The sequence below is a fragment of the Caenorhabditis briggsae genome (genome assembly GCF_000004555.2).
Source record: "Caenorhabditis briggsae complete genome, chrX, whole genome shotgun sequence".
Lineage (NCBI taxonomy): Eukaryota > Metazoa > Nematoda > Chromadorea > Rhabditida > Rhabditidae > Caenorhabditis > Caenorhabditis briggsae.
In genome coordinates this window covers 17,205,740-17,227,890 of record NC_013491.2, presented here as the reverse complement: position 1 = coordinate 17,227,890, position 22,151 = coordinate 17,205,740, and the positions used below count along the sequence as shown (strand labels likewise).

The window sequence follows — 22,151 nt, the reverse complement described above, 5'->3', positions numbered from 1 at the left end:
TGAGTCCATGGAAAATCTGGAAAAATTGACAGCTTTGGACGCAATTTCCAGTTCCTGGAGTCTATTTGGAACGCGGCATAAAAATGCGAGTATTATTTAAAAAAGGAGCATTTTAAAATCCCCTTTTCTTCTACCCACAATTCCAACAGATCTCGAAACTCTATTCTCTAACATAAGAGTAACTGTTTTTTTCCAGAAGTTTCTCCCCATGGCTGATGCATCAAATCAACGTTTCACCCAACCAACAAATACTCCGGTTGTATTCGGAAAAAGTCCGGAGGAAGCATCCGGAGGAAGAAGTTTCTCTCAGCTACAAATCATTCCTCCGCCAATCCCTTCGGACATACCAGCTCAAGAGAACAACTACACTAAGAAATCGAAGGACTGTCCAGTCTTTTCATTGAGCAATCATATCCCACTGGAAACGTGTCAGATCCCACCACAACAAAATCGGGCGATGCCACCACAAAACCATCAGGTAGCCGCTCCGAGCAATTTTATGAGATCAAAAAATTGTTTGATGCCAAATCCACAAAACTGTTTGATCCCACAACAAAACTGCCAGATGCCGCCGACATATAACTGGCCGATGCCACCACCACCTTCTAGGGCAGCACTGCAGAACAGTCCGGTTCAATCACAAAACAACCAGATGGTCCCTCCGAACAGTTCTTGGACATCACAGAACATTCAGATCCCACCAGGAAATGTTTCAATGCCTTCGAAGATTCCCCAACTGGCACCGTTCAACGTTAATGCATCAGAAACTCCCTTTCTGATGCAGAATCAGAATTTTCCTATGCCATTTCAACAGAACTCGATGTCCTCACCGTTCAATCCAAGGGTCTTCCCAAACAGTGAGCTACCACCTAACAGTCCCATGACATCGGGAAATCTCTCTGTGGTCCCTCCGAGAAATCCGACGGTGCCTCATCAGAACCTTCCAATAACATTTCAAACATCTCACATGGAACCGAGGAATATTTCGATGGTATTCCAAAACAATCATCCTAAAGCTCGAAACGTACCGATGATGCCACAGAACAAAATCGTGGAACCTTCTCCTATGGCCCCGTTTCACTTTAAAGGACCACCACCCAATATTCAAGCTCCGCAAGGATTTCCGCCAATTTTATGTCAGACCTTCCAGGGACCACCACCAAGTATTCAAGGTCCAGGAGGATATTCGACAATACCGCCACCGAACATTCAAAGTTCAGAAGGATACTGGCCGACTCCACCACGAACAGTCCAGGGACCACCATCAATTATTCAAGCTCCACTAGGATTGTTGCCGATTCCATCACAGAACGTTCAGGGAACACCGCATAATTCTCATGGACCACCACCATATTCCCAGAGGCATACACACGGCTTCCCACATGGACCCCCAAAAAATCAAAATCATGGGAACGGGAATGAACCGCAATCAATGAGACGCTCGATTCCGGTGGTGAAAGTTTTGGCTCCCCATTCGAAACCTAATGTCGACGACATAATGAAAATCGACACTCCATCAACGACATCTTCTAACGATACTGTACCAGATTGGTGAGAAATTTATTGAATTATAAAAATAAATGTGCCGTATATCATACTTGTAACGGGCGGGCCCGTCATTTCACTAGTTTCGAAAATTTCAAAAAACACATAACGGGGGACCCTTATGTGATTTTTTCGACCAAAAAATTTTTTTCGAGTTTTTCGATCTTTTTTGATCCGACAGACAAACAATTCGAAATACGAGAAAAAAAAATGGAAAAAAATTATATTGAGAGCTCAAAATTTGGCTCAAAAATACAGAATTTTTGACACCGGGCCTTCCGGGCCGGGCCCGGGCATTGAAAATTTCCTCAGGCCCGGCCCGGCAATTTTAAGCTCGATTATCTCAATTCCTGTGGAAAATATCAAGAATTTGTTAACTAGTAAAACATTAGTGGTTTTATGATAAATAATTTCTCAGTTGACACATTTTTCAAATCTTCCACAGGAATGGAGATAATCGAGATCAAAGTTGACGGTTGGGATAGGCTTCTATTAAGGGATATCATAACACGATTTTTCAGCAACCACGGAGACGTAACTGCTAACTTGATGGATACTCAGAAAGCAAGAAATTTGAACCAACAAGAAATTCACAAGAACGAGCAGGATTTTTTAACAGATCCAATACCAGAAGTGCCAGTTGGTGAGCCATCAGTTTGCGAGAGACATGATGCCAAAACTGAAAGTGCTTCGATTCCTTTGGAGGTGGTTTCTACACAATCAAAGAACAAGACGGATCGAAACCCAGACAACCTGGCTCAATTGCCAATCACTACTGAAGTGTCTTTTCTGGTTGACACCACAGTCGAAATTACTGACTCTGAGCATGAGCCGAAGAGCATCCTCACTCCAGAAGCTGACGAGCCGACTCTTCCAAGAAAAGAAACGGTGAAGGACGATGTGGCCACCTCGATCGTTCCAGTAACGTTGTCTGAAAGTGATGTATTTCAAAACAGTCCACGCTTGTGCAAGAATCTCCATGCAAAGCCAACAGCCGCTGACAGGGGAGTGATGGGAAAGAAGGAGCATGCAAAACCAGACACCTCCAAATGTAAGGGGAAGAAAAAGTGAGTTTCTTAGGGATAAATTATGGAAGAACAAAATTGTTATAGTAGAAATGGTCACAAGGCACCATCTCCCTCACCAAAGCCGTCCATGACATCACGATATGCGATTTCTGGATCTCCTACCAAACCAAACATCTCTTCGCAAGTTGAGAAAAAACCAGAGAACGTTGAGCACAAGAAGTAGGCTTCGCTACAAAATCTACTAACTTGTGAGATTATCGAAAATTCAAATTTCAGAGTCATCACTGCAATCATCATCAACGCTCCTGCTTTGAAAATTGAATCGAACAAGCAGAATGATGTTAACGGCTCAGAAACTCTCAAAACGTAATAAGCGTTTTTAATTACAAAAATCTAATTCATGTTTTCAGTAAGCCAGAGGACGAGCCATCTTGCAGCCTTCAGCCTGAAGAAAATAATGGCAAAAAGAAGAATAAGAAAGCAAAGAAGACAAAATCTGGCAAGGAAACAAACGTGGAGGAAGATTTTGATGAGTTACTGAAGAGATTCCAACTTGAAGATGAGAAGAACAAGATTTCTGATGGAGATACTAAAACGAAGAGTGCTCCCAAGACCACGAAACGGAGAACCATCAAACAGTATCGCCAAGAAAAAGCTGAAGCAGAAGCAGAAGCAGCGAAAGCAGCTGAAAAAGCAGCATCTCCCATCGAACCAGCCATCCAGACATTGGAAGATCTATATGAGTTTGAAAATTTTGATGAAGAGTATTGTGTTGGTGAGTTTTTTATTTCCTCTCACAGCGAATATTAATTGTAAACGTTTTCAGTTACTGACATACAAAATATTCACTACCCCACGGATCTTCCAGCAATTCCTGAAGAAGTTGTCACAAGAGTGCAAAAACAAATAGAAGAATTTGTGGCAGATGTGAAGGAATGTATTCGAGGTAAGCCGAAATTCTGAATTTTCATGAAGACAACAATTCAATTTCAGAAGGCAATCGTTTGCCTTACTGGCCGGATCTGGAATTCAAATTGGAGGACAGTTTGGATTTGGAGAAAGTTAATCAGGATGTCCTCGATTTCTTCAGCAGTAAATTTAGCGATCTTCGACGCTCCGACACCCCATGGGCACAATTTCGAAGATTGTTTTACTCCGAACTGGTTAAGGCCTTTGTGCCCCAAATCTGGCCAGTTTTTGCAGTATTGTTGGAAAAAGGAAAAAATGGGAGCCTGAATTTTATGAGAGAAATGTCAATTATCAGCAAAATTTGCAATACGAAGGAAAATAAAAATTTAGACCGTATAACCTATTTTTCATTCTAGCTTTGCTTTGAATAAATGTGTTTCTTTCTGTTTTATTTGAGAACTATCATGCAGGAGTTTTGACTTAAACGTTATTTAGACGGGAACTGAAACTAATTGGTTCAAAGTTGACTATTAGTGTGGTGATTTTATAAAACTGTTTACGGGTTGAGGTTCGAATTTTCGTTTTTTTCTTATCACAATCCAATCCTCATTTTTTCGAGTCGCTAAAACCAACTTCTGTGTCAGGATATAACAAAAAATTCAAATGTTTTATCATCTGACCCAAAGAGAAACCGCTACCAACATTATTGGTGGCTCATATCTGACTCATTCAACTGCTTGCTTTCAGTTATCCGACATTCAAATTTTTATTAGAATATAAAAGTTTCCATTTTGCGGCTCATTTTTAAAACCATGCGATTTGTGAAGTTTTTACGCTTTCTGAAAATGGAATTTTCAAGAAAATCTTATTTCATATTTCATTTGAACCATATGTCAGTAAACTACTTTTTGGTTTAACTCACAAGAAGCGTAATGTTTTAGCTTAACATTAACAGTATAGGGTCATCCATTGTTTTCAAATTCTAGCTGAACCTCTCAGTAAGATAATTAATACACATTGACCTGTTTGAATAAAAACCGGCTAAAATAAGAAGAAATGAGCAGATGCATCGGTCAGGTGCAAGTCATTACGCCAAAACTGTTTATGAGCGACATCCAAATCTAATCCATTAATTACAATCGCAAGTGCATCCTAAGAGCAGGTATCCATAAATAAACTCATCTCGGATTTATTTGGGACAAAGTGAAATTTCATAACCTTCAAAATATATTTTTTGTAATTTTTATATTTATTTTTTGAAAAACAGTTTTCAAACAGTTATCGGCTTTGAATTAAAGAAAACGTCGTTACTTTCTCACCAAGTGATTGTATTACATTTCAACTTTGACATCTTCTAAACCTCTTTGTAACAAGAACGCTAAAAAAGATTGTAGCCAACAAAACTCCTCAGTAGAATTAACTTCTCTCTGCACCTGTCCTCCTCTTCATTACGACTGTCTATTATGAACCCAGTGTTGAATGAGACGTTGTTATTCTCTCTCAAGAAAAGTGTTAGGTCAGGTCTTTTTTAATACGTTGCCCCCTTCTTACAGTAGCGATTTTTTGCAGAGAGTTTTTACTATTCTTTTTGCATTGTATGGCCCAGTAATTGCAGGAGTTTTCCTTTCTGTTTTCCTTTTCTGTTTTCTAGATAATTTGTAGCTTGCTCCATTTCCGGATTACCGAAAATCGCGTTTTCTTGCACGTCCTTTTCAACTTTGAGAGAGGACGCGAAGCTTTCCGAAGTATGTCAGGAGATGTTTGTATGTACTACTTTTCGGAGCTGACTTTGACAGCTGCAAAATCCCATTAACAATGTCTTTCAATTGTTTACTCTTTTTTTCGCCATATAGCATCAAATTTTCTAATTTTTTCTCAAAAAATTCTCTTATCCCATTAATTTGTATAGTGAACGTGCAGAAGATTTTAGCCAATTCAACTCTTTAGTAGGATTACCTTCTGTCTGCAGCTATAGTCACAACTTTAACGACTGCCTGTTACCCATCAAGTTGTGAGTGAGATATTGTTGTTTTTCCTAGCAGGAAAGGGACCATTTCCGTCTTTTTTGTCGTTTGTATGATTGTGTCCTCATTTACAGTATGTCTGGCTCTTCTCCCGTAGAGTTTAGCTAAACTCACCGCGATGCACATCAAACCACGCTCTCCAACCTACTTTTGCTCCTTTTCTCCATCCCATAGGCCATTTGACTGAAGCAAAAAACAAATAAACATGACTCGTCGTTCATTCCCACACTAGCCTTAGTCAGCAATGGACCTCCCCCTGTCGTCTCGCCAACCACTCATATTTCAAAAAAGTGCTCTCTTTCTCTGATTGCCCTGCCCCCAATACACTTTTTTTATTAAATAAGTCATTTTTTTGTTTCCTAATCCACTCTTCCTTGCTGCATGTAGGGAATATAGAGATACACATATTCCCATCAGTTTCAATCTACCTCACGTTGATATGAGACGCGTTTTAGGGAAATCGAAAAACAGATTGGGAGCGAGATATGCAGATACTAAGGTTGATATAGTGAACCGCGCCTAGATCAGTTCTGCTGACCACCCTTTTTCCGTGCATACCTAAGTAACCTACCTAATTTGCTTTCTCCACAGCCCCTCCTAGCTCCAGGACGTACGACTAAGGATGTATCCATTGATCTTCGTCCTTATGTGTCATTTAATGAGCGAGGCGGCTCTATTGGGAGGGCATACAACGTGGGAGATACGATCTCTCTATTTGTTGCATATTGCTAATAGCCATCCTTTATCTTCATTCTTTCCTTGTGCTTGGTTGTCTGTCTGTTGTCGTTCTTGCACCTTCCTGATTCTAAATTTCGTAATTTTTTTAGACTAAACATGTCCCATAAATTTGTAGCCTGCGATGCTGCAAGAAAGAGGCAAAACAGAGCCTACGCATTCGCCAGCCAACAAGTCTTCCAGCACGCCTTGGTAAGTTTCTGATACACTTTTCAAGCAAAAAAACGCTTATATTTTCAGGTACACAATGCCTGGGCAACATTGGACATTGAGGATGAGATGACATATGAGTACATCAACTATATGAAGATCAGTGAGCTGGAAACGAAGAAGTTCAAGGGCGGATGTGCTCACCAAACAGCGTTGGTCCACAATCGTGAGTTTGATTTTAGGAATCGATTTTTACAATAGTAATATGACAGCCCTTACAAAACTTCAATTCATTTTCTTAATTGATGTTCTCAGAACCTCTTTTTGATGTACCGGAAAACCTGTAAGAAAGGGACGGCCATACTGTCATATTTGAGCTCAAAAATCTCAGCTCTTCCAAGAGATATCAAAAATGTGGAAACTGATAAAATGTTTGTGAAATCATGATAAACAATGCATCAGTTGACAAAATTTCTATATCTTCACCAACAACCGAGATAATTTTGCTTAAAGTTATAAGTTAAGGTGCCGGTCTATGACATTTTTTATGATATGTGCTAAATTGGGTGAATTCCAGTAAGATAACATTTGTGAAACTTGTAACGATTTCAGAAATTTGTGAAAACTGATGAAAATCTTCTGCCACTTGTCGTCAGTCAAAGAGCACCTCGTGGACGCGGCACCTTCAATCAGCGTTACCAGCAGAGGAACAACTGGACACGTCGGAATTTTGCTCAAAATCAACGCTTCCAGCAACAAGAGCACTCCAATTATCCAATGCAGCAATACTTCATTGGATCATCCCAAACTGTGCCTTTGTAAGTTATTCCTACAAATATTTTTTTTCAAAAATGTATCTCGGCAGACTTGAGAGCATTACAAACAATAACAGTTGTCATTTATTTCAACCATCCATGTTTATTTCAGGATGGCACTTCAAATCCCATCCTGTCCTTCTGGTTACGCTCCAGTCCAACATGGCTCCTACAACACGTTCTCAGCTGCTCACGGATACTCCCGGAAGAATCAGTTAAGTGATGGACATTTCCCATCTCCTACAGAATCAGGAAATAGTGACGTGTACACAAGCTCATCAACAAACGGGTCCATAGCAGAGCAGAACATCCAACAGGTTCAAACCATCATTGGGTTTGAACTCGCAGAGGAGAAAAACGAGCAAATCATTTTGCAACATCACGAGGAACTACAGTTGGTCGCTGAAGTCAAGAATGGCAAAAAAGACGTTGTTACTCTTCCAAATGGAGCTGATGATATTTCTGGCACATCGAAAAAGGACGCATATCTGAGTTGTGACCTTTCAAACCAAGGCACTTCAGATGAGGTAACTATGAAACCAAGTAATTCAAAATCAGTGCTTCCAACTGCACCCGAATCGGCTAAATTTGTGGAAATAGCCGAACTACCACCAAGCATCGAAACCCCTGCTGAGACTGCTATTCAAACCACCGCTGAGCTTAAACTCAAAAAGGAAAGTCCGATTGTACATGATGGCGCCACGAAAATTGACACTGGTCTAAACTGTGAGATGTCAAAACTTGATAAACCATCTCAGTCTATGGAAACTACTGATTTTGATAACAAAGAATTCAAAGAGCAGGACACGTCAGATGAGGCAACTGCGGCAGTGTCGAAGCCAACCATTTCGGAATTTTTGCTCTCACCTGCACTCGAATCAATAGTAGCTGAGGATATGTCTGGCGCATCAAATATGGGTGATCTCTCGAAACCACTTCTGTCCACTTCAATTGCTCCTACTGATACTGAAACCGAAGAACTCAAAGGAAAGACTACTGATGAGGGAGCAACAGAGGCAACAAATTCCGAATTCATGATTCCGCATGCATACAAATCGACGGAAGATCTAGAATTCCCAGAACGTGTGGTTTCGGTTTCAGCTGAAAAACGCTCAAAGGATGCTGAAATGCCAGCGGTAGAAAACCAGAAGCCTTCAAAACCGCTGATGTCTGAAATATTGCTTGCTGCTATTGAGAAGGAAAAGGGAACTGTCAATTCCTGTTTGAAAGCTGCTCCAATCGTGCTACGGAATATCTGTCAGACGGAGAACATGAACGTGACAGATACAGACGGTATGGCGAAAAAATCAGACTCCAAGGCTGCATCTTCGTCTCAATTCAGAAAAAGTAGAGATCGATTTCATAACAAGAAACCAGAGGCTCCTAAAAATCATCTGCCAGCCCAGCAAGAAAAGTAAGTTCATTAACAAATTATCGATTCGAACTCATCAATTTTTTCAGGGACTCCAACTCGGGCTGGAAAACGGTCAAGGGTTCATCCAAAGACTCCAATAATTCGAAGAAGTTGGCATTTCTGCAGAACAACCACCAATTGCCAAAGATGGCAAAAAGTGAGTTTTGAAAAGATATCAAGCTGGAATATTCTTCAATTGATTTTCAGAAGTCAATCTACTAGTGTGAAAAGATCGTCGGGAACTGTTCCCGCAATTTCACCAACACAGAGAACCGAGGAATCAGAAAATAATACCCAAGAAGGCTCATCCATTGATAAACCAGACCATCCTGAAAAACTCCCAATGCCGGTGTCCAATCAAAAGAAGCCAGTGAAGAAGCAGAAGAAGGATAAAAAAGATAGAAAATCAGCGGAGGAAAGTGGCAAAGTTGGTGAAGCGGTGTTTGAGACAGCAAAGGGCAACAAAAAGAAGAGGACGATCCGGCAATATCAATCAGAGAGGGTTGAGGCTAAGAAGAAGGAACAGGAGATATTTGACTCCATCGAAAAAGACGGAAAGCGGCTGGATGTCTGCGTCAATATGGGCCTTTGTCAGTTTTTCGAAGAGCTGAATCATTGTGTGATAAGTGAGTTACACAGAATTGCTTTAACGATGTTTCTAAATCCGTGTTCATAGACATTTACGTAAACCACTCACTTATTTTTTTTTGTAAATCGTTTTCTCATTTTTGAGATAGGAGAACGATTTTGAACTATATTTATTTAATCACAGTAAATAATTTACCTTGGTAAATGAGCACTAAAATCACGGAACGAAAAAAAAATCGTGAAACAAAAAAAAAATCACGGAACAAAAGTTTTGGCTAATCCAAAAATTTCTACGATCTTCAATTTGATAAGTAGTGACCCGAATACTACCTGAGCAATAATTTTACTTTGTCCAATATCCGAAAATATGTTAGAAAGGGGTATATCAAGTTCTTAAGATACTCTAGTTATGAGGTTACATATGACCTTAAGAACATCTGGGAGTTTAGTCCAAGTCTACATCGAGCAGTTATTGAACTTTTCCTTATTTTTGGATGTTTCAGTTGAAGGAAACATGACGTTTTAGCCTAAGCCTGTATTTGAAAAAAGCTTCTCCAATTCAAATATATTATCAAACTTTCCGTAAAGGGAGAAATCCAAGGAAAACAGTTTTGTACCAAGATTCTCACTTACTCATTCCCGTACTTCTTTGGCACAAGACTATTCCAAGTTTTTGGCCCATCAAGAGGGGAGGCTAATTTTGGATTAGGAAAGATTTTTCAATTATAGGCTTAGGCTGAAACGTCACGTTTCCTTCATCTGGGACATTCGAAAAATGGTGGCAAGTGCAATAACTCTGGTCGATGTAGTCTGGAAACATACTCCAGAATGTACTTAAGAGGTCTTATATAACATATAAACTATTGAACCTTGAGAACTCAATCTATCCCCTTTCAGATATACTTTCGAATACTAAGCAACGTAAAGGTAATGCCAAAGTTCGATTTAGGAATCGAATTAGGAATAGAACTTGAATAAAGATGGTACAAATTTTAGGATAACTAAAAAATTGTTTCCGTGATTTTTTTTTTCGTTCCGTGATTTTTTTCGTTCCGTGATTTTATTTCGTTCCGTGATTTTTCGTTCCGTAATTCTAGAATAGTGCCGGTAAATGTTCATGAATACGAATTCCTCTGTTTAGCCATACATTCGATCATTTTCGAAAGTCTGTGCTGTTCAATCAAATGAATTTTCAGCCCGCTCACCAATGTACAACTGGCCAGAATGCCCAATGAGGGACTTGTCTGAAAACGAAGATATTACCCGGGAGCGTGATGAGTTGGTCTTCGATTTTATCCAATCCAGAATTTTGGACCAGTTTGAACGTTTCGGAACAACTCCTATTCTACGGGAGTTGTTTTACCATTTCCTCGGACGTCACTATAATTCCAATTTGGGATTGATCCTGGAGCCGTTGGCGAAAGTTCTAAAAGACAGAGACATCACCTTCGAAGACGAAAAGGAACTGTTTGGCAGAATGCTCAACAAAAGAGAGTGTAGAGCCGAGTGGAACGTGTTCAACTTCCATTATCCAGACGCGTCTAATGAATGAGAATCGTTTCATAACTTATTTAATTGTTTCATTCGAATTCCTGTTGAACCTTTTTTTGGGAAACCTGGTGCGGAACGGGATTTTTTCAATAAATTACTTTGTCTGTAAAGTTATCTAATTTGCATATACTGTGTGAAAGAGACGGAAAAATGTATTTCCCGATATAAAATCTCAACAGTGACCAATTTATACAATCATTGCACACCCTTGTTCGTCGATTTCAGCTGCGTTGTATCCTTTGGAGGTCTGTTCTACATAGCTAGAAAGAATACCAAACAACCTGACTCCATCACCAATATCCACAAAAAGCTTTCTCCCAGTTGAAACATCAGTCAAAGATCCTGATTCTGAGCTGGCTCATTATCATAAACCACAGAGCGCTTTCACTGAAAAAGCTGATCTACCAAGAGAAGAAAACTCCAAAATAATGAATATTGAGCTCTCCCAGACAGTCCAAAGATGGTGCATTCCGAAACGCTCCACACTTGCACAAGAATTTCCACAACTTTTAATCGTGAAAGAGAAAACAAAAAGCTATGTGAGTTTTCTAGAGATACATTAACACTCTGATAGAAGACCACCAAGGAATTATTGGCGAAAACGGAACACATTTTTACGTGGACGCACAGAATATTGTATCCAAACAACTCTTGAGTATTTGGAACCTCTCTCAGTACCTGTCCTCTTGTTTACGTGTGTCTATTATGAACCCAATATTGAGTTGTTTGTTTCCCTAGGAAATATTGTTAATTAGGTCTGCCGGTCTCTTCTAATACGTTGCCCCTTCTACAGTATCGATTTCTCCAAGACAAAGAAGAAGAAATCCAAGAAAACTTCTTATTACGTGTTTCTCATTTTAGTTTTGTTTCGAATAATTTTGCTTTTTATGCATATTTTTAGAAATTCAATATTTGATCTACCCTTTTATAATTGTGACCTACTTTCGGGGAGGGAACGCGAAAATGGATACTTTTATAAGTTTTATATTTGATCTACCATTTTTATAAATTTTGATCTACCTTCCTTTTTTCGAATTTTTCAAATTTTAATCTACCTGAGAGATAACATCTCTCAAATGGTTGCATATTGCTAATAGTCATCATTTTCCGTTCTTTCTTTCTTTCTGCCTGGTTGTCTGCCTTTTTTGTTGTTGTCTTTTCATGATTCTCATTTTCAATTTTCATAACTTTTCAGGTAACAATGTCGCATAACTTCGTAGCCTGTGATGCCGCAACAGAGCGCCAGCACAGAGCGTATGTGTTTGCCAACCAACAAGTCTTCCAGCACGCCTGGGTGAGTTTCTGATGCATTTTTGAAGTAAAACACAATTATATTCCCAGTTGCGCGACGCCTGGGCAACACTGAACATTGAGGATGAAACGACTTGGGAGTACGTCAACTTTATGATGATCAGCGAGCTTGAGCGGGAGAAGTTTGAGGCGGATGTGCTTGCACGCACCGTTCATCCGAATATTGTGAGTTTAATATTGTAAATTCTTTTCAAAGTAGTAGAAGAAGGATTTCTCTTATTTTGAGGCCATTACGTCTGCCGTAAACACTAAAAGAATGACCTCCTGTACTCTCATCTTTGAGCAATTTATCTTGGTTCATGAGAGACAGCAAAAAATTGTCAACTGACAAAATATTCAACATAATATCAGTAACAGTTTGCTAGTTGACCAGTTTTTGATTCATACCTGCTAAACCTGCTTAAAGTTGAGGCGATCAAATTGAAATGTATATTTTCTATCAAAGTGATTACGGTGTTTCAAAATTTAGAGACTTTCGGAAGCTTTTCTAGTTTGAAAGTGAAAGCACCCAACAATGTTTTCTCTAACTGTTACAAGTTAGAAACTGTTTAGCTCTATTTCTGTCCATACAGTAAACTTTTAAATGTTTTAAGTCAGTTCTATCATACAGTTTTCAATATACGCTAAATTGTATAAATACTAAGAATATAAACTGCTGGAACATGGAAGAATTTCAGAAGTTCGTGGAAGCCAAAGTCCACCTACTGCCACATGTGTTCAGCCAGAAAGCACCTCGTGGACGCGGCAACTTCAACCCACGGTACCAGCAAAGGAACAACAGCTGGACACGTCAGAACTTCGCTCAACGTCAACACTTCCAGAGTCCACAACATAACTACGACCATCGAGCCGACACTTACCAAGCGCCCCAGAACTCTTTTTATCCAATGCAGCAATACTTTTCTGGACCATTCCAAACTGTTTCTCCGTAAGTTATTCAAAAAATATGTTTTGAAAATGTATCACAGCAGACTCGAGATCATTGAAAACCACGACAGTTTCATTTATGTTAGTCATCTAAGTTTATTTCAGGATGGCAGTGCCAATCCCTCCCGCTCCTGTCGGTTATGTGCCAGTCAATCATGGCTACAACAACACTTTCTCAGCAGCTCCCATGCAAAACGGCTACTCCCAACAAATTCTGCCAAATGGTGGTTATTATCCATCTCCAACCGAGTCACGAGACAGTGGAGTGTACACAAGCTCACCATCGAATGGATACGAAGGAAATCGGAACATCCAATATATTCCAGCACCTTATCCGTAAGTTTAATTGTTTTCTCAATATATAAGAGAAATGGTGTTTCAGAAATGACGAACAACACGTACCAGCCTTTCCTTCAGACATGGCTCAGATCCATGATCTATTACCAAGTCGTTCTCTCCGTCAGGATGCTTATCGAGAAGTGCAAATGGTGAACGTGGAACCACAAATGCAAACCACCATCGAGCCTGAACCTAATTTTGAGAAAAATCTGCAAATCATTTCCGGACAACACGAGGAATCACAGACGGCCGTTGAAAAGGATAATGGCAACGATGACTCATCACTGCAAGTGTCCAAAAATGTTGCTACTCTTCAAGTTGTGATTGAGAAACATGCGAAGTTAACGGAATCAACTGATCTTGATACCAAAGAAATCGAAGGGCAGGACACTTCAGATGAGGCAACTGAGACTGCGTCGATGCCAAGCAATTCAGAATCTGTGCTTCCAACTGCACCCAAATCAGCTAAATTTATGGAGGAAATCAAACCACCGAGCATTGGAACTCCTGTCGAGGATAACATTCAAACCACCACCGAGCTTGAATTCGAAAAGGAGAGTCCGATCGTAACTGATGATGTGTCTGGCGCTTCCAATAAAGATCTGAATTGTGACCTCTCAAAACTTAAACCTGTTCAGTCTATGGAATGTTCTGATTTTGATGCCGAAGGACTCAAAGATCAGTTCACTTCTGACGAGGCAACTCTGACTTTGGTCCCACATGCACACGAATCAGCAATATTTGTGGTGGAGGCCAAACTACTTCCGAGCATTGGAACTACTGTCGAGTATGACATTCCAATCAACATCGAGCTTGAACTCCAAACGGAGAGTCAGATTGTAACTGAGGATATGTCTGGCGCCACGAAAAAGGACTCAGATTTGAATTGTGAGCAGTCGAAATATGAGAAACCAGTGCAACCTGTGGAGCGTTCTGATTTTGATGCCGAAGGACTCAAAGATCAGTTCACTTCTGACGAGGCAACTCTGATTTTGCTCCCACAAGCAGCCGATTCAGCTAAATTTGTGGTGGAGGCCAAACTACTTCCGATCATTGAAACTACTGCCGTGTGTGACATTCAAACCACTATCGAGTTTCAAGTGGAGATGAACGGACAAATGCTTGTGCAACAACACAAAAAACCACAAATGGCCGTTGAAGTCGACAAAGGCAAAATAGAGCCACGACTACAAATCAGCAGATCAAAGGATGTTGATACTCGTCCGAATGTTGCTGATGATACGCCTGGCGCATCAAATACGGAGAGTGATCCCTCAAAACTCGAGAAACCAGTTCTCACAACTCCAATGACACCAATTGATACTGAAACCAAAAAACTCAAAGGAAAGATAACTGATGACGGACCAGCAGATCCATACAACTCCGACTTCATCATTCCATATATTTCCAAATTGGCGGAAGATCTAGAATTCCCATCACCACTAGTAAAGCTTCGGATTCAGTTGTAAAGTGCTTAAAGGATGCTGATGTGCCAACGGTGGAAAATGAAAAGCCCATCAAACCACTGATGTCTGAAGTCTTGCTTGCTGCGATTGAAAAGGAGAAGGGAACTGTCAATCCCTGTTTGAATGCTGCTCCAATCTTGCAACGGAATATGTGTCAGAAGGGGAACAAGAATCTGAAGTCTTGCACAAACTCCCACGCCTCCGAAGCTACGTCGTTGTCTCAAATCAAAAAAAGTGATAAGCGATTCCATAACAAGACCCCCAAGGCTCCCAAAAATCAACTGCCAGCCAAGCAAGAACAGTAAGTTGATCAAACAATTGTAGATTCAGACATATTTAATTTTTTAGGGATTCTACCTCGGAATGGAAAACGGTCAAAGGTTCATCTAAGGACACCAACAATAATAAGAAGTTGGCAGTTGCTGAAGAACAACCACCAGTTGCCAAAGAGAGCAAGAAGTGGGTTTTGAAAAAAATTTAAGCTGGAAAATTTTCGAATTTATTTTCAGAAGTCCATCGTCCAAAGAGCTGAAAGCGTCGACAACTGTTTCCTCAATTTCACCAACACTGAAAGCCGAGCAATCAGGAAAGGAAAATCTAGTAGATTCGACCACTGATAAACCAGATCAGCCTGAAAAATCCCAAACCCCGAAGTCCAGTCTCAAAAAGTCCATGAAAAACAAAAAGAAGGACAAAAAGGCCAAAACTGCCAAATCCTCGGTCATCGATGATCTTGATACTCTTCTCGAACAATTCAAGGAGGAGGATAAAAAATCAGCAGAGAAAAGTGGCAAAGTCTGTGAGGCGGTGTTCGATCCGGCAAACGGTCACAAAAAGAAGAGGACGATCCGGCAATATCGAGCAGAAAGGGAGGAAGCTGAGAGGAATGAGCAGGAGGTATTTGACTCACTCAAAACAGAAGGACAGCGACTGGAAATCTGCGTCAATGTGACTCTTCAGCAGTTCATTGAAGAGCTCAATTATTGTGTCATTAGTGAGTCAAACATAATTTCTTTAACGATATTTCTGAAATCCTATTCATAGACATCTACCTAGGTAAATCACTTACTCTCATTAATCAACTATTTTTCTATACCACTATAAACTGAAAAACCGTTTTTTTTTTTGAAATCACTTCAAATTTCTAGCTCTATCGATTCATAAAACGTGTAGCAAAAACATAGTTTTTAGGAGAACAGCAACAAAAGTTGGGTGGAAAGTTAGATGATATAGTTTTTGCAATACTATTCTATCGATACATAACTGCTTTGGAATGACAAAGATTTAAAAAATGGGTGCTCCGTTAGAGTATTCAATAAATACAAATTTCCCCCTAGTTTTTTACTTTTTCAGTTGATATTTTGAGAGGAAATGATTTACCTAAGCAGATGTTTATTAACACAGTCTCTGTTTAGCCATAAATATGACCATTTTTCAAAGTCTGTTCTTTTCAACCTGATGAATTTTCAGACCGCTCACCAATGTTCAACTGGCCTGAATGCCCACTAAGAGATCTGTTCGAAAGCGAGGAGATCACCCGAAAACGTGATGATCTAGTGCTCGCTTTTATCCATTCTAGAATTTCGGACCAGTTCGAAAGGGTTGGAACCACTGCGAAGCTGCGGGAGTTGTACTACCGCTTCATCAGACGTCACTACATCTCCAATCTGGGATTCATCTTGGAGCCCTTGGCGCAAATCCTTTTGGAGATCACCTTTGAAGATGAGAGAGAATTCTTCGGCAGAATGCTCAACAAACGAGAGCTCAGAGAAAAGTGGCAGGACTTCTATCCAGCACCGACTAGCGGATGAAAATCGATTCATCGACTCGTTTGATCTTATCAATTTTTCTAATTCGAATTCCTGTTAAATTTTCGATAATTTTTTTGTCTTTGAAAATACCTCATTTGAATTCATTGCGCAAAAGAGAACGGAAAATTATATTTCCCAATATAAAATCTCACAATCAAAATCTCAAAAGTTTTAGAACAGGGAAGATTAGGCTACGAAGATTAATCTACTTGAAAATGACAACAGTCTATGACTCTCAAATCTGCCCAGTTGTAGAAAAAATTTTGAAAGGATAGGAAGATGAGAATCTGAATATGTTGAGGAAAACGGTTTTCATCAGCAAAATCACAAAAAAGACGAATTATAAGAATATTTTTCATCACTTGTTTCTCATTTTAGTTTTGTTTCGAAAAATGTTGCATTTTATGCATACTTCAATAAGTTTTAAATTTGATCTACCATTTTTTTAAATTTTGATCTACCTTCTGAGAGCGCTAGAATGGGCGAGGGTCGCTCTATTGGGAGGGGAAGAGAGATAAGATCTCTCAATTAGTTAAATATTGCTAATAGTCATCATTTTTCTTCGTTTTTTTTTCTTCATTCTGTTTTTTTGTTCTCGTTTTCTTTGTTCTTGCTTGCCTGCGCGTTTGTCGTTCTTTTTTACCTTCCTGATTTTCATTTTCAATTTCTATAATTTTTAAGACTGAAAATGTCGCATAACTTCGTAGCCTGTGATGCCGCAACAGAGCGCCAGAACAGAGCGTGTGCGTTTGCCAACCAACAAGTTTTCAAGCACGCCTGGGTGAGTTTCTGATGATTTTTTCAAAAAAAAAAACTATATTTTCAGGTGCAACATGCCTGGTCATCACTGGATATTGAGGATGAGTCGACTTGGGAGTACATCAACAGTATGGAGATCAGCGAACTGGAACGGAAGAAGTTCGAGGCGGATGTGCTCACAAGCAACGTTCACCCAAATATTGTAAGTTTAATATTGGAGATTCTTTTCAAAACAGTAGTAGTGGGATTGTTCTTATTTTGAGACCCTTACGTCTGCCGTAAACACTAATAGAATCCTTTACTCTCTTCTTTGAGCAAAGGTATCTTGGTTCCTGAGAAAGAAAACAAAACATTGTCAACTGACAAAATATTCAACATAATACCACTAACAGTTTGTTGGTTGACAATTTTTTGATTCATTTCACAAGAATTTAAGTAAATTAGGTGTATTTCCCACCAAAAAGAATACGGTAGTTCAAAATTTGGACACTTCGAAAACTGTTCTAGTCTGAAAGTGGAAGCACTTGACAGTGTTTTCTTCAACTGTAACAAGTCACAACTTGCTCAGCTGTTTTCTTGTCAATTAGGCAAACCTTGAAGTATTTTAAATTTAGTTCTCTCATACAGTTTTTGATAGATGCTAAATTGTGTAAATACCAGTAAGATTAAATTTGTGAAACATGCAATAATTTCAGAAGTTCCTGAAAGCCGAAGAAGATCTGCTGCCATTTGTCGTCAGACTTAGAGCACCCCGTGGACGCGGCGACTTCAACCAGCGTAACCAGCAAAGGAACAACAACTGGACACGTCAGAACTTCGTTCAACAACAAAACTTCGAACAACGAGCTGACGCTTTCCAAGCGCCCCAGAACTTCAATTATCCAATGCATGAACACTTTTCTGGACCACTCCAAACTCCTCCGTAAGTTATTCAAAAAATATTTTTTGAAAATGTATCTCAGCAGTCTTGAGATCATTGTGAACCACGACAGTTTCATTGATGCTTATTTCAGGATGGCAGTACCAATCTCTTCCGCTCCTGTCAATTATGTGCCAGTCAATCATGGATACAATAACACTTTCTTCGCAGCTCCCATGCAAAACGGCTACTCTCAGAGCAACCAGCCAAATGGTGGTTATTATCCATTTCCAACCGAGTCACGAGACAGTGGGGTGTACACAAGCTCACCATCAAATGCATACGAAGGAAGTCATAACATCCAATATATTCCAGCATCTGATCCGTAAGTTTTTCTTTTCTTCAATATATAACAAACCTGTTTGTTTTAGACGTGATGTCCCATACGCATCAGTCATTCCTCCAGGAGTGTCTCAAATCTATGATCCATCACAGGGTGTTCCACCACAGTCGGTCGACTTCAATTATCCAATGCAGCAATACTATTCTGGACCATCCCAAGCTGTGCCTTGGTAAGTTATTCTAAACATAGTTTTTTTTTCAAAGCTGTATCTCAGAAGACTTGAGACCATTGAAAACCACAACAGTTTTTATTAATGCGAACCATTCAAGTTTTTTTTCAGGATGGCAGGGAAAATCCCTCAAGGTCCCTTTGGTTATGTGCCAGTCAACCGTGGCTACAACAACACTTTATCAGCAGCACCCATGCAAAACGGCTACAACCAGAACATTCTGCCGAATGGTGGTCATTATCCATGTCCAACCGAGTCACGAGACAGTGGAGTGTACACAAGCTCACTATCGAATGGATCCGAAGGATGCCAGAACTTCCAACAGGTTCTAGCCTCTTCTCCGTAAGTTTCTCTTTTTCTCAATAAATAACATAACTGCTTGTTTCAGAAGTGATGACCCATACGCATCAGTCTTTTCTCCAGAAGCGTCTCAAATCCATGATTCATCACCAAGTCGTTCTCTCCGTCAGGATGCTCATCGGAAAGTGCAAACGGCGAATGCGAAGCCACTAATTCAAACCACCATCAAGGTTGAACCCAATTATGAGAGTAATCTGCAAGTTGTTTCCGGACAACACGAGGAACCACAGTTGACCGTTGAAGATGATAATGGCAATAAAGACACACCACAACAAGTGTCTGATGATGTTTCTACTCTTCAAGTTGTAATTGAGAAACCGGCGGAGTTTATGGAATCAACTGATTTCGATACCGAAAAAACCGAAAAGCATGACACTTCAAATGAGGCAACTGTGACATTGGCGAAGCAACGTAATTCAGAATCTGGGCTTCCAACTGCACCCGAATCTGCTGAATTTGTGGAGAAAGTCAAACCACTGAGCATTGGAACTACTGTCGAGGATAACACTCAAACCACCACCGAACTTGTACTCGAACAGGAGGGTTCGATAGTAACTGATGATGTGTCTGGCGCTTCCAATAAAGATCTGAATTGTGACGTCTCAAAACTTAAACCAGTGCAGTCTATGGAATGTTCTGATTTTGATGCCGAAGGACTCAAAGATCAGTTCACTTCTGACGAGGCAACTCTGATTTTACTCCCACATGCACACGAATCAGCTAAATTTGTGGTGGAGGCCAAACTACTTCCGAGCATTGAAACTACTGCCGTGTGTGACATTCAAACCACTATCGAGTTTCAAGTGGAGATGAACGGACAAATGCTTGTGCAACAACACAAAAAACCACAGATGGCCGTTGAAGTCGACAAAGGCAAAATAGAGCCACGACTACAAATCAGCAGATCAAAGGATGTTGATACTCGTCCGAATGTTGCTGATGATACGCCTGGCGCATCAAATACGGAGAGTGATCCCTCAAAACTCGAGAAACCAGTTCTCACAACTCCAATGACACCAATTGATACTGAAACCAAAAAACTCAAAGGAAAGATAACTGATGACGGACCAGCAGATCCATACAACTCCGACTTCATCATTCCATATATTTCCAAATTGGCGGAAGATCTAGAATTCCCATCACTCACTAGTAAAGCTTCGGATTCAGTTGTAAAGTGCTTAAAGGATGCTGATGTGCCAATGGTGGAAAATGAAAAGCCCATCAAACCACTGATGTCTGAAGTCTTGCTTGCTGCGATTGAAAAGGAGAAGGGAACTGTCAATCCCTGTTTGAATGCTGCTCCAATCTTGCAACGGAATATCTGTCAGAAGGAGAACAAGAATCTGAAGTCTTGCACAAACTCCCAAGCCTCCGAAGCTACGTCGTTGTCTCAAATCAAAAAAAGTGAGAAGCAATTTTATAACAAGAAACTTGAGCCTCCAACAAACCACCTGCCAGCCAAGCAAGAACAGTAAGTTGATCAAAAATTGTAGATTCAAACATATTGAAATTTTCAGGGACTCCACCTCGGGCTGGAAAACGGTCAAAGGTTCATCTAAGGACACCAACAATAATAAGAAGTTGGCAGTTTCTGCAGAACAACCACCAGTTGCCAAAGATAGCAAGAAGTGAGTTTTCAAAAGAATTTAAGCTGGAAAATTTTCGAATTGATTTTCAGAAGTCCATCGTCCAAAGAGCTGAAAGCGTCGACAACTTCTTCCTCAATTTCTCCAACACTGAAAACCGAGCAATCAGTAAAGGAAATCCTAGCAGAGTCGTTCATTGACACACCAGACCAGCCTGAAAAATCCCAAATCACAGAGTCCAGCCAAAAGAAGTCCATGAGAAACAAAAAGAAGGTCCAAAAAGCCAAAGCTGCCAGACCCTCGGTCATCGAAGATTTCGACACTCTCCTGAAGCAGTTCAAGGAAGAGGATAGAAAATCAGCGGAGAAAAAAGGCGAGGTCCGTGAAGTGGTGTTCGAGAAGACAAACGGCAACAAGAAGAAGAGGACGATTCGTCAATATCAAGCAGAAAAATGGCAATATGAAGCAGAAAAAGAGGAGGCTGAGAGGAATGGGCAGGAGCTAATCGATTCTTTCGAGAACGTAGATAAACGACTGGAAATCTGCGTCAATTTTGGTCTTCCTCTATTTTTTGTAGAGCTAGATGATTGCGTGAAAAGTGAGTAAAAATTTGTTCAAAAATCAGAAATTTAAGTGATTCTCTGAAATCGAATTTCCCAAAAAAAAATTTAATTTAGTAATTTGAGCGTAAGCGTTTGTAGGCAGCTCATCCATAGCTAGGCTTATATAACGCTTACCAGAATTTCATAACTTTCCGTGAGGTTGAGCGTAATTTTGAAATTTTGATTTTCAATAATGGTTCCATAATATCTCTAAGAAGTATATTTGAACATTAAAAAAATGAATTTTCAGACCGCTCACCAATGTTCAACTGGCCGGAATGCCCAGTGAGGGACTTCTCTGAAAGCGACGAAACCACTCGGGACCGTGACGAGCTAGTGCTCAGATTCATCAACATAAGAATTTTGGACCAATTTAAAGGGGTCGGCACAACTTGTGTGCTGCAGGACAAGTTCTACAGTTTCCTCGGACGTCATTACAATTCCAACTTGGGACCTATTCTGGAGCCGTTGGCGAGAATTCGCATGGAGCGAGAAATAATCCTTCACGACGATTGGGAGCTGATTGTCAGAATGCTCAACAAACGAGAGCACAGAGCCGAGTGGAAGGAGTTCAACTTCCACTATATGAGATCGACTGATAAGATTCGATTCGATTAAAAAACAGATAATCAATTACTCGATTTGTTTTAACCTATTATTAATTTTTCTAATTCAAATTTCTGTTAAATTTTATATTGCAAAACCCGGTGCTTAACGAGTTTCCCCTCCAAATAAATTATTGTCTTTAAAAATGTTTTGTTTTCATCTACTGTCTATTCAATAAAACGTGGGCGCGCCGC

The 22,151-nt window shown here is 40.0% G+C and overlaps 3 protein-coding genes across 3 annotated transcripts in view; all 3 read left to right on the top strand.

Annotated features, from left to right (window-relative positions):
- CBG28022 overlaps positions 1–3,898 on the top strand; it is a gene marked incomplete at both ends in the record, with an annotated part of 6,580 nt that extends 2,682 nt beyond the window's left edge. The window contains 7 exons of the mRNA XM_045240409.1: positions 197–1,551; positions 2,043–2,612; positions 2,658–2,792; positions 2,850–2,939; positions 2,984–3,348; positions 3,400–3,519; positions 3,567–3,898. Coding sequence (XP_045098417.1) covers positions 197–1,551; positions 2,043–2,612; positions 2,658–2,792; positions 2,850–2,939; positions 2,984–3,348; positions 3,400–3,519; positions 3,567–3,898 — 2,967 coding nt within the window. The remainder of the gene's footprint in view (positions 1–196; positions 1,552–2,042; positions 2,613–2,657; positions 2,793–2,849; positions 2,940–2,983; positions 3,349–3,399; positions 3,520–3,566) is intronic.
- Positions 3,899–6,340: 2,442 nt separating this feature from the next.
- CBG05299 lies at positions 6,341–10,760 on the top strand (the record flags this gene model as incomplete). Its single annotated transcript, XM_045240408.1, has 8 exons — positions 6,341–6,433; positions 6,482–6,617; positions 6,664–6,698; positions 7,004–7,209; positions 7,319–8,620; positions 8,668–8,781; positions 8,828–9,246; positions 10,405–10,760. The coding sequence occupies 8 exons, from the start codon at positions 6,341–6,343 to the stop codon at positions 10,758–10,760; spliced, it is 2,661 nt and encodes an 886-aa protein (XP_045092901.1).
- A 427-nt stretch (positions 10,761–11,187) lies between these two features.
- CBG05298 lies at positions 11,188–21,969 on the top strand (the record flags this gene model as incomplete). Its single annotated transcript, XM_002645547.1, has 20 exons — positions 11,188–11,298; positions 11,955–12,053; positions 12,101–12,235; positions 12,748–12,998; positions 13,103–13,333; positions 13,380–14,781; positions 14,817–15,103; positions 15,151–15,261; positions 15,312–15,796; positions 16,273–16,576; positions 17,295–17,394; positions 17,440–17,574; positions 18,068–18,294; positions 18,386–18,616; positions 18,663–18,803; positions 18,915–19,145; positions 19,192–20,634; positions 20,681–20,791; positions 20,842–21,347; positions 21,602–21,969. The coding sequence occupies 20 exons, from the start codon at positions 11,188–11,190 to the stop codon at positions 21,967–21,969; spliced, it is 6,909 nt and encodes a 2,302-aa protein (XP_002645593.1).
- Between the last annotated feature and the right edge of the window lie 182 nt (positions 21,970–22,151).